The sequence below is a fragment of the Sceloporus occidentalis genome, unplaced genomic scaffold (genome assembly GCF_023333645.1).
Source record: "Sceloporus occidentalis isolate IW3139 unplaced genomic scaffold, rSceOcc1.0.p SCAF_3, whole genome shotgun sequence".
Taxonomy (NCBI): domain Eukaryota; kingdom Metazoa; phylum Chordata; class Lepidosauria; order Squamata; family Phrynosomatidae; genus Sceloporus; species Sceloporus occidentalis.
The window spans coordinates 113,800,619-113,813,651 of NW_028316983.1; the positions used below are offsets into that span (position 1 = coordinate 113,800,619).

A 13,033-nucleotide genomic window follows, 5' to 3' on the forward strand; every position below is an offset into this window, starting at 1 on the left:
GGAGGAACACGGCAGAGCTTAAAACGCCATCTTCAGGTTGCCAGCTCCCAACCTTCTGTCATGTCAACAATTTCAAGAGAGCATGCAGCTCCTCATCCTCTTTCTGGTGGTCTCTTTGCTTATGATTCTGCTGTAGCAAAGAAGGCGGCAACGGCAGCACTCAGTTTGCCACTTGGCTTGCCATGGAACAAGCACCAGAATTAGAAAGTGAACGGGAGAGGAAAAGGAAGACAGCTCAGTTGACGTGACAGCCGTTACTGGAGGCTAGAAAAAGCACGAAGCATAAGATGATAAGAAAAAGCATAATGGGGGGGGGGGAGGTGACAAAAGCCTTAGTATCTATAATGCTAGCATTATACCAAAGAAGATAGAATCATAGAGTTGGAGGAGACTCCAAGGGCCATACAATCCAATCCCATTCTGCCGTGCAGGAACTCACAATTAAAGGACCCCCAACAGATGGCCATCCAGCCTCTGCATAAAGACCTCCAAAGGAGGAGACTACCACTCTTCAAGGGAATTTGTTCCACTGTGGAACAGCTCTCACTGTCAGGAAGTTCCTCCTAATGTTGAGGTGGAATTTCTTTTCCTGGCGCTTGCATCCATTGCTCTGGGTCTTAGTCTCTGGAGCAGCAGAAAACAAGGTTGCTCCCTCCTCAATATGACATCCCTTCCAGTAATTAAACAGGACTGTCATATCACCTCTTAATCTTCTCTTCTCCAGGCTAAACATCCCCAGCTCCCTAAGTCGTTCCTTGTAGGGCATGGTTTCCAGACCTTTCACCATTTTAGTTACTCTCCTTTGGACACGCTCGTTTCTCAATGTCCTTTTTTAATTGTGGTGCCCAGAACTGGACACAATATTCTAGGTGAAGCCTGACCAAAGTAGAATAGAGTGGCACTATTACTTCCCTTGATCTAGACACTATACTTCTATTGATGCAGCCTAGGATTGCATTGGCCTTTTTAGCTGCCGCATCACACTGGTGGCTCATATTCAACTTGTGGTCTGCTTGGACTCCTAGATCCCTTTCACATGTAGTCTTGTTGAACCAGGTGTCCCCCATCCTATATCTGTGCATTTCATTTTTCTGCCCTAAGTGCAGTATCTTACGTTTCCCTGTATTGAAATTCATTTTGTTAGCTTTTGCCTTTGTGGAATATTAACTTTTAGTTGAAGCCACAGTTCACTGAATTGAAGGTGGAAATCATGCAACCTTCCAGATGTTGCTGGAAGTACCAATATTTCTCACCACTGGAATTGCTAGATGGGACTCTTGTTATTGTGGTTCAATAGCAAACAATAGTTTATGGGATTCCCACCTCTGACATAAAATGGTCATCCAGATATTCTGGAGTACAACATTTACCAGGTTTACCCAAGATGGCTAGTGGAAAAGAATCATTGATGCAACCCAGTAAGTTCTGGCAGAACACATTTCCCCTCCCTACATTAAACAGATATCAGGACTGTGGATGTATTTAAAATGTGATTATGGGATGGTGTTAGGTGACAGATGTGGTTTTGTCTATATTTCTGGGGTATCGGGTCTCTATTAGAGGATTTCCTGCTCCCAATACTTTTTCTGCTGTTTCTGCAGATACAGTGGACCCTTGTTATACGCTGGGCTTTGGTTCCAAGATCCCCCGTGTATAACAAAATCCATGCATGCTCAAGTCCCATTAAATAGAATGGCATAGCAAAATGGTGTCCCTTATATAAAATGGGAAAATCAAGGTTTGATACTTGAAATTTATACTTTTTTTGAACATTTTCAAACCGTGAATGCTTGAATCCGTGTATAAATAATCCATGTATAAGAAAGGCCGACTGTACTGGGTTGGTAACTCAGCTCTTTTGGCTAAATAAGGACTGGCACATGGCTTCACTATTACTCTATCTATACTGAATTTATGTCCCCACCATCTTCTGCTTGAAGAGTTCTTAATCAATTGTCTTGTTTGGCTTAGACTGAATTTCACCAGAGTTTTAGCCTTTCCTGAGTATACAGAGAAATTGAATGATTCCCAGTTGTCAAAGGCGTCAGGCATGGCTATATTTTATCACTCTATTTATTCAACTTGTATGCAGATAATATCATAAGAAGACCAGATTTAGATTCAGGAGGAGGAGTTAATAAAGGAGGAAGGATATCAACAATCTAAGATATGTGATAGACACCATACTACTAGCAGGATATATCACAGACTTAGAACAATTACTAAAGAAAAAAGTGCAAAGGCAGGCTTAATGCTGAAAATAAAGAAAACAAAACTAATGACCAAGGAGGAACTACATATATTCAACCCAGACAATGGGAAAATCAAAATAGTGTTGCTGTACCTACATTGATCAGAATGACTGCAGTCAAGAAATTAGAAGAAAGCTAAGAATGAAAAGGGCAGCTATGAAAGAGCTAGGCAAGATGCTAAAGAGTAAAGGTATACAACTGAACACCAAAATTAGAATCGTCCAAGCCATTGTATCCCCCATCACCATGTACGGATGTGAGAGCTGGACAGGGAGGAAAGTGGAGATGAAGAAAATCAACTCATTTTTGAGTCGTAGTGCTGGAAAAGAGTGCTGAGAATACCATGTACAGACAAAAAGACAAACAAATGGGTCCTTCAACAGTTCAAGCCTGAAATGTTCCTGGAAGCCAAGATGATCAAATTAAGGCTGCCGTTTGCCCATGTCATGAGAAGGCACAACTCACTGGAGAAGACAATAATGCTAGGAAAGATAGAGTGTAGTAGAAAAAGAGGAAGACCGCATGTCAGATGGATAAACTCAATCAGGGAGTTCATGGGCCTAAATTTACAGGACCTAAGCAGAGCAATGGGGGACAGGGAGTCTTGGAGATGTCTCATCCACAGGGTCATCATGAGTTGGGGATGATGCAAAGGCAGTTGACACCGACACGCAAGAACCATCACTGCCTAAGCCTCTTATGATCACAGCTTAAAAGACCAGCATTCCTAGCATAAGTTGTGGCATCACATAAGAAGCAATGGGAAGAAGGAGGGATGGGGACCAAAAGGCAGTTCTGCTGTTGCTGCTACTGTGCAAATTACTTCCAAAGTGACAAACAGAGTCTCTCTTCTGGGGCTGCTTTAGACACTGGGGAGCGGGCAAAGTCACAGGTAAGCATTTTTATGCTTAATGAGTTTCAGCGGGGAAGAAATAAGCATACGTTTAACACCTTAGCCTTCTTCATTTCTTAATTCAATGTAGAACAAACACACAGTGGGAATGGTGAAGTCTGGCAGTCCAGATATATCTTTGTCTGTTTTTTAAAACCTTTTGATTAAATTTATTTAACTACATTAAAAACAGACACTGACACAAAGAAACAAAACATAAAAGAACAGGAAAAAAAGAGAAAAAAAGGAAAAAAGAGGGGAAAAACAAAGAATCAGAAAACACAACATGCAGAGAGGCAGCACCCCTATTCTAGATAAACATAGCAGTCTTACTTTAAGAGTGCTGCTGGCCTCTTCTTCTCCATCCCCAGATCAATGGTTAAGATGACATTTTTAGAGGTGATAGTGTTTTAAGGAACCTGTGTGGCATTATGTATTTTAATCTCCTTACATGATGTTTTCTCTTTTGGCTGGAGAACAGCAAAATAATAACAACAATAATTAAACAAGCAAGTTTTCTCACCTACCCTTCTTCAGCAGAATCTTTTCTGTGTATAGCTGTACACATAGCTATTTCCTACAGACTTTCAACATGAATTCATATCGGTTGTAGAATGGAGACACTTGCCACCACAGGATACGTCCCTTCCACTGTTCATTCTAGCCTCCATAAACCAAACATGACTTCGGGTGGAAATCAGTGGGACACTGAGCGCTTAACACTGACTCGCTCTTTCTCTGTATATGAAGCGTTCAGAAAGCATAGGATTAACTCAAAAGGTTAATTTTAGGACAGTTCCCAGAATCTCTCAACGATCTGGTCTATGGAATTGTGCAAGTATGAGATCCAAAAAAGTAAGTTTCACAAGCTCTGATTTTAAGCAGACTTACAGCCTACACCTCTAAAAACAAAACAATTTAGCTTATTAAAGAGTAATGCTCAATAGAGGGGCGTAGCAAAGATTTGACAATGTTCAACCTATTTAAAAATAGCCATTTCATTGAACCTGTTAGCAGGTACCCATTTGAGCACATTTCCTCCTTGGAAGCCAGAGAGAGAATGACACGAACAGCTTGTCCTCCTGCATAATTAGATCATGGTCCAGAAAAGGCAACGCATTTTTAAAATCCAGTTATCTTAAAATATTGAATTCTAAGGCCCACTTCACTATTTGTCCTCTACATGATTATGGCTGCAAAGATGAAAACAGTGGAATGATTTGAGGTCCCTCTTCCTCAATTGTGGAGGATGTCTGAAAAGAGGAGGCCAATCTTGGAAGCTAAATCAGATTGGCCCTGGTTAGTACTTGGAGGAGAGACTACCAAAACCATGATGTAGTAGGCTATATGTCAGAGGAAGGAACTGGCAAAACCACCTCTTGAGTATTCCTTGCATATGAAAACCCTATGAAATTCATGGGGCTGCCATAAGCTGGCAGGCGACTTGAAAACACATACACACACAATACACATATAGGATTCCTCTCTCCCAATATCACTCAGAATTTCTAGATTGTGAATGAGGGAGGAATTAACTCTCTGGAGCATATTTCCCTTTCTAAGGGCCTATCTGCACTACACAGTTATAGTGTTAGCTGCTGAGGTTCCATCCTAGTATCCATCCATGAAGCCCACTGCAGGAGAAAGGCGGGATATAAATCTTGGAAATAAATAAGATACAAATAAGTAGTAGTTGGCTGACACATTGGAAGAGCTTGCTCTAAATCTCCCCTCCCTAAATTGTCAGTCCCAGGATTCCATAGCATATTGTCATGACTGCTGAAGTGGAGTAATAGTGTTATAAATGTGTGGTGTGAATAGGCCCAAGGTCTCTGCCCAATGGAGATGATATTGTAGTCTGCAGGCAAAGCTCTGCTGGTAATGGGCAGTTATGTCACTCCAGATATTCTTGGATCAGAGCTCCCATGAGTTTTCACCAGACCAACTGGTGGTGAAAGAGTTGTAGTCCAACAACATTTGGAGGGCCACTTGCTGTTTGCAAACGGAATCACGCTGAAAAGAGTGACTGAGTGGAAGCAGATTCTCTCTCCGTCTTATTAGTTCATACATGTCATCAGGAGCAAAATGGGGGAGACATTCTGCTATACCCTATGTATATTTTATCAAACCGAGAGGCATGAATCAATTATTTACTGCTCCTTCTAACAGAATGAACTAGTCTCAGACAGTTCTGTACACTTTCCCAACCTCTGCCTATTTCTCTGCAAGAAGTGAAATAATCAAGACTGTCTCTGACTCAGTCTTTCTTGGAAAGTTGGAGCATGAAGCTGTCACTTGTTTGAAACGGATGAAGAAAAGTACTCTTCTCACAGTTGTCTCCTGCTGTTCCTCCAAAGTCCTTTTCAGAGTAGCTGACAAGGAGTGCTTTCATTCCCCTTTCCTCAGGGCCAGCCCTATCATTAGGCAGAGGGGCTTAGCTGGTCCAGATAGCAAATATGGGGGTGCTTGTGGGCTTTTCACTTTGCATTATGCACCATGATCTGGAAGCGGAGGGAACCGTTTATTGTTCCACCTCAGGAAGCAAAATGTTTTGGGGTAGCTCTGCACCCTCCTTTAGCATCACAGTGGAGCAGAAATAGGAACCAGGTGCCAGTATTTTAGGGCTCAATGTAATAGAGGCATGGCTAACCATCTGAAGATTGACCAGCATCTCCCTTATGTTTTTCAGAAGTGCCAGTAACCTGTAGTCTACCATGGAGCAGGCAATGCAATCTGTGAAGAATCCAACCCTGCCTCCAAGTAATTCTATTTAATGTTTCAAGGTTAGGATATTAGGCTCTGGCTATTTGACACTAGTGTTCAGTGAGCCTTTCACACAACCCAATCATAGCCTCCAAAAGTTCACAGATGAAAATTAGGACATCAGAATGTCTTCAAGATTGCAACAGTTATTAAGGAGGAAGAACACACAAGCTAGGAGAGGCTGTAGCAGTTTGCTTTTGCCTGAGCCTACAGAGAAGGCCTACATTCGGCCCCCACTTCTGCACTACCATCAAGCTGAGTTAGTTGAGTGCAATCTACTTTTACATTTTGATATTAGCTTACAGCAACTGAAGTAAGATGAGGACAGAGGAGGAAAGTTAGGGGAAGAGAGAGCAACCAGGACATTTTACATGCAGCTGAAAAAGTGGGAGGGCAGAGGATTAATCAGCACGGTCCCTTCTATCAACGAAGGCAGAGGCCACTCACCTTCTTGGCCATGTAAGGACTGGGAGCAAAGAGCAGTAAAACACAGGCAATAAAATTTGTCCTCAGTCGCCACATGGCCAAGGAGTGGCTCCTGCCTACACTTCAATCTCTCCAGACATTTAACTGGCAATAGAAGTAACACCTGAGCCAAAATGTAGGCCTATGGCTCTAATATCATCACATTTATTCTCCTGTATGATTTTTAACATCTTTGCCTCATAAAGCAGCAAGTGAAGATCTGAAAGCTTGCATGAAGTATATTGTGCGTTTTAACTGGCCCAATAAAGGTAGCACTGTTTTGTGAATTTTGTTGTATTGTGGTACATGGTCAACATAGCTATATAGTCCATGCTAAAGTTATGAGACATCAAAACTCCAAATCACAATAAATGTAAAGTAAGCTGGGATGAATTCTAGACATGTTACTTTTGGAGATGCTTCATCTTCCTTTCTATCTAGACTCTCTCTGTAGGATCTCTTTATAGGGCAGATAAGCAAGATGGAAGACTGCCCAGAGGATCACTTGAAGAATGACAGTCACAGATTAACCCCTCTGCTTTTCAGGGCTTGGAAAATAAGACAGATGAGGCTAGCAAGGTTCCTTACCTGGAGGAGGATGTAGACAATCTACACTTTGAAATGATGATCATAAGAGTGTGGCTTTCCCCAGAGGCACAAGTTCTATAGATGTTTCTTCTAAGCATGCTTCAAAAATCTGGTAGAGGTTAACAAAATAGCTCTCTTTCCGCACTTCTAGCAATGCGATCTCCTTTCCAGTCATTGTATCAGGTTGTTCCACCATGGCATGGCTGGCCCTAACATTAGGAAGGTGAGGCAGAACCTCTCTTGAATGAGAAATCGAAAAACATGCAGTATTTTTAAAGGACTTTTAGCAGAGGTGTAAGAGAATTAAAACAGGGGTAGGCAAAATATGGTCAATGATGATGATAATCCCACTTTCCCTCCCAAATTGGGACATAGGCCCTGTACAAATGGGAAGGAAGGGGCGGTGAGACGCCACCCTTTTCTGCCCTGGATCGGTGTTGTGGCAAATGCATGCCACGGCACCAATCCGGCCTCCACAGAGCACAAAAATGAGTCATCTTTTCTGGCTCCTTTTTGGCCCGGTACAGATGGGAGTTTTGTGCTGGCCTGGGGCCGAAATTAGGGTTAGATAGGACTGGACATTCACACGCACCCAGCCCTACTATCGGCACCTGTGTACCATCTTGCCACGCTCCCACCCACACGGGGTGCGCAATGATGACACCCATGCAGCACAGCACCTAAACAACACCACACCGACTTTATAATCATGTGTGAGCATGCTAATAGCACCCCGTGCGCAGCCTAAAAAGAACCCACCAGAAGTGTGTTCTTTTTACGCCTCCCAGAGGCTGCACCGTTTGGTTGGTGCGGTCTCCATCTGGGGTAGAAAGGGGCAGCGTCTTGCTGCCCCTTTCTGTCAGTCTGTATCACCCCTTAGAGTAGTTTACAATTGATGAGAACAGTACAATTAAAAACATACAAGAGCTTTTTACATTTTTTGGCCAGAACTGTCCCCAAATACCTTTTAGAGGATTCCAGATCACTTCCTGTTGTGGGGTGTAACAGGATTACATAACTGATACTACAGTGGCTGGGTATCTGACACACACACACACACACAGCGAAAGAATTATAGCACTGAAAAAAGAATAAGAAAGGCCCTGGCCAGATCAGTGAGTGTAGGAGGTCTGGGATACACTCCACCATTTGGTTGTAGAGCCTCACAATATGTTACCCAATTGGTAAAATCATATAAATGAGTATCTCTTCCATAAACCTTTTGGATTAACATCCGTTAACTTACCTGACTGAGGATTCCTGGGACTGCAGAATTTGCTGTAAATTACACAGAGATTAAATAAGAGTAACTTCTTGTCACTAATTTTGTTTTGTTGCCATGTTCAGAAAAGGCAACACTTGGGAAATAAAGTCAACACCAGGTAGTAGAGAAGCCTCTATTTTAATTCTAGAGGAAAACCAGAAGAAATTCAACTCTGAACAGACAGACAAGACACAGGGACCCAGAAAAGAAACTAACTTTCAGTCAACTTGGAGAAAGTGGTACTGAGGAGACTGTACAGATGCTTGGGAATGTACTTCTTAAGTGAATTTATTTCACACCTTGTAACCCCTAAAAACTCCCAAATGAGTGATGATAGAAAGAAAACAGAATACTCCAGGAAGTTTAAGACAAGCTATTGTGTGCAGCATCAATGCGATTTCCCTTGTAAATTTTGTTCCTCTATATTTTAGGTAATTGAGTTGGTGCTGCTGAAGGCAGTAACTTCGTATCACAGAGCTCAAATCCTCCTGTGGTTGTTACTGGCTTCCCAAAGGCAGAAGGGAATTTTCCACTGGCTGAAGTCTGACCTTTCCACAAATGGCTTAAGATGTTTATCAAGCTCTCATCTACTTCGTATTCTCACCCCACTCTTTTAGGAGAAAGGGCAAAGCAAGTGTGTGTCCATCTAATCCCTTATTAATCACGCCTAACTTGGCTACACCTTGGAGCAGGTTAATTCATCAAACTGGAGACACAGAGAAGTTCAGTGATGCTCATGCTTCACTGTATCGACAATGAGTGCTTAACTAGTAAAATCTAATTAAACGAGATGGATATACGAAGACCAAAAACAAACAGATAAACACCAACTCTTTCCTATCTGCAACATCTAACATGATCCTGGGCAAAGCTACATCACAAAATTATAGACTGACCTAAAATGTGCTTTTTCAATTTTGTACAGTTTTATTGACAAGCTGTCATCTTGGTACCCTAATTAAGGCAAACTGAGGGATAAAAAGTTCAGCTTCCAAGAAGCCTTTTTAATACGGTTACACCCCTCAAAGACACTGAAGAGAATCTTGTCAGCAAAAGGTGTTTTAAAAAATAAATGCAAAAGTGTTTTTTTTAAAACCTTAGGATTATTTTTACTCATGACAATATTTGTTAAAAATATTACATCTGCCTTTGAGAAGAGAGAGTATCATCTTTTTTTATATTATGGAAAAATAAACTCTACAAGACATCCCAAATTGGCACACAGGCGCTTTAAAATAACATCCTCTCCCATTATAGTTCCACGGGGTACTTTGTCCCCTTCTCCCTTTTCCCCAGTTATACTTAACATGTTGGACTGTATGAATGGGTATAAGACAAGAATACCTAAAAACAGTAAAATGTTTATTTCCTTAGAAAAAAAAAGAGGGATTCAAACTGATTGCGATCACAACTTCCATCTGCGGTCAGCAAAGCCAATACTGAAAGCTTATTCCTCGATTGAAATACCTAGTAAAAGAAATTGTGTTTTTATAAAAAATACAGCTTTCTGCTCCTGCATCACCATAGCCAGTATTTCTGTGACAACATGCTTTTAAATTGACAACTTCTTCCTAGCAGAGAAACGAGGTCTGTCATGGCAAAGCATCCCATTTCCAAAGCTCTAAATTGTCAGTATTAACAGGAACGCCACAGCCCCATCCATGGCTGGTCTGACGAACTGGAAGGCTCAACTGCTCAGTTATGGAAGATTCTGTACAACACCAGCTCAGCCGAGAGAAAACCGGCCAGCAGCCCCAGTGAAATCTACAGTGTCATTCAGATTGTATGTCAAAGACTTGCTGTGTTCCTGGACAAGGTAAGTGACAATCCGCAACAAATTTCAACCAGCAGCAGCAAAGGCAGTTCCACACAAGCTGTTCTTCTTTCCTGTAGCCATGTTCATTGTATGGTCATTGAGAAACACTGTAACTGAATGGAGCATACAATGTGGAAATGATCTTTTGTTATGTAGTGTTGTTCACTTGAGAAGACTTCCAAAAAAGATCTTGACTGGACCATAATCTATTTACACAGTAGTATTCCTGTTCGATCAGCAGAATTGGCACTATGTGATGTCCTCCTCTTCTGAACAGTAATCGCGGCCCTTTAAAGAGAAAAGGAACATTTTAAAAATATATCTATATGAAAACAATACACAGAAAATGGAAAACATGGTTATAATTGTAGAAAATTGTTACATAAGTTTATGAAAATACTATGAGGATTATCTTTTCTTGGAATATCTTTATGCAATAACATAATGTAAATTACACAGCCGTACCTGCAGCATGTGCTGTGAATCCCCAAAGAAAGCAAAGGCCATCATCCTTCAACCTCAGCCTCAACACTTTGCACCACGGGGCCAATACTACTCAAAGGGTTCTTTTAAGGGTTCATGTGAGCAGTGTTCAAAACAGCCCTACACACAATGCACTAACAGTAAATCTCAGCAAGATACTATGAGAGTATGGACAACCATGGCCCGGTAACCTCTATCCAAAAAGGCATTCCCCAGGCTGAATACTTGATTCCTTTTTTGAGAAGGGGAGCGAGAGTACAATCCCATCCAGAAAAGAGCAAATGCCACTTCCTAAGTCAGGCAAAATATCCACCAGCAATACCCCCTTGTCTTGTACAAATTGGATTTCAGTTTATTGGTATTCAATAATCCATTTGACTTTGCACCAGATCACTAACTCCAGTGACTCACTTGAATTTGCTGAGAAAGGAAAGCAGAGATGGTGATAACACCTACCCCAATCTTCATTCAGCAATTTCACAAATATGAAATCTAATTTTTTTGCAGGGGTGGGCTCTTGCGGAAAAAAAAACATGGCATCTCCCATTGTAACTGCTATGGGGCAGAGCAGCAAACACCTGAAGACATCTTATGGAAAAAGCCAACAAGATAGGAGACAGCTGCTGCAGAATTATTTCATGATCAAAAATGTCAAAATTAAAGAAGTAGTTCAGAAGATTTAGCTGAATAATGCTCTTCTTGCCTTAAACGAGCCAAACTATTTTGCTGCTAAAACCAGGCTGGAATGAACCTAGATATTGTGATAACCAAGAATATGCAGACTTACACCACTACAATTTGAATATCTGTATGACTCCAAAAGGGTATACATTTGGGACTGGCTGATTGTTGGCACAATCCTGGGGATTCAAGAGAAGTCTTATTTACTAGTACAGTATCCTCAATTCTTCCTCCAACCACCATTAAGGAAGTAAGAAGGCAACAGCACCTACCAAGAGCAACACATAAGGGAGGTGGAGAAACCTGCCTCCTGCTCTCTTCAGCAACCCAAGCACCAGGACATTTTAGCACCCTGGGGAATTTTTTTATTCCTTGATTTGAAACTCAGCTCAAGCGCTTACTCTAACTTTTTAAGAATCTTGTCAGCTTTGTGATTGCTTTGTGTAGGCAGCAACAGCACTTGAAAAAGGGAAAGGAGAGAATGAGAGCATACAGACACTGGTTAAGAAATGGGGGTACACAGCCCACACCTTCCTGAAGCGTGACAAGCGGCTCTTCAGCACAGCCTCTCTCTGAAAATACAGCTACCACAGAGAAAATAGATCACATATTAATTGAGTTGAGAAGTTAACATAATGTCATATTTGAATATAGGTCACTATCATAGCCCTTCATACCAATCTGTTCCACTTTGAAGTATTTCCAAGGTGCAAAATGGATTCATTTTTCAACTTTGCACAGGCAGAAGAAAGAGGATTTAACCAATCACCAGATAGGGAGAAGACAGGGGCATTTTCAGAGGGCAGGCTATCATTTTATGGAAACAGATCTAGTTGTTATTCTCTCTCCCACATTTTGAGATGAGTAAAGCTTCTCTTTGGAATACAGTTCCAAAACCAAGAGTTGGATGGAAGGAAAGGAGGGTGCTCATGAGAATCTTTACCTAGTTTACTCCTGTAAGGCATGAAGAGCCAACAGGCAGTCAACCATGTACTTTTGTGTATCCTAAAATACCACACCACAGTCATCACAATTAAAATGATGTAGTTACTTTGATCTGGTTTGGAATTCATTTTAGGGTCTTGCTTGCTTTCCTCTCTAGTCATCTTTCATCTTACTTTAGACAGATAGTACTTTGTTGAGTATTTGATCCTAAAAACCACAGACTGTAGTTTTAAGAAATGTAACCCTCAGAGTTGGAAGTAAGGCTAGAAAAAGTAGTAGCAGAGGTGGAGCAATTGCAGGCTAAATCAAATGTTCGTTCCCACTAGAGCAAACTTGCTAAAATCAATGAGAGTTATATAAGTAGTGATTAATGTCCTGTTCATTTCAATATGTCTGCTGTAGTTGGGAGTAGTAGTAGATTTAGTCTAGCTTTGTTTGGCTAAATTGAACACTCGTACCAAGAAGAGAATGCCTATTGAAACGAATAGGGCTTCTTAGTCATAATTTCTAAAAGTCCCATTGATTTCTAAGTTTCTGCTGTAGTTCGCATGAACAGTGAGTGGATTTAGCTGTATCATGATCACCATCACATGAATGACTGAAATTCAACTGCAGACTGCAGCTTAATTGCAGACCTGGATGTTTGTTGTCAGGCATCTTTGATGTTTGAAAGGAAGCATTTCAGGACAGGAAAAGTGTACAGTAAGCAAAACAATGAGTCACTGGCTATAGGTTAGTTCTGACCAGATCCATGGAAGTGAAGTCCACATTATGTCAATTACATAAGACTGAAACACAAATTAGATTAAGCTCTTCAAGAGCAAACATGTCATGTTGTATTTCCTAAATGACATATGAGTAATATGAAAGAAATGGCTTGCATG

The 13,033-nt window shown here is 41.2% G+C and overlaps 1 protein-coding gene across 4 annotated transcripts in view; it reads right to left on the reverse strand.

Moving 5' to 3' along the window:
• Positions 1 to 7,814: 7,814 nt before the first annotated feature.
• Positions 7,815 to 13,033, reverse strand: part of CUNH1orf21 (chromosome unknown C1orf21 homolog) — a 141,405-nt gene continuing 136,186 nt past the window's right edge. For 3 of the 4 annotated variants that reach the window (XM_089515860.1, XM_089515858.1, XM_089515857.1), the window contains one exon: positions 9,569 to 10,328. In XM_089515860.1, coding sequence (XP_089371986.1) covers positions 10,247 to 10,328 — 82 coding nt within the window. In that variant the 3' untranslated portion in view covers positions 9,569 to 10,246. Of the gene's footprint in view, positions 10,329 to 13,033 lie in introns of all 4 variants that reach the window. The other variant, XM_089515856.1, reaches the window with a different exon arrangement.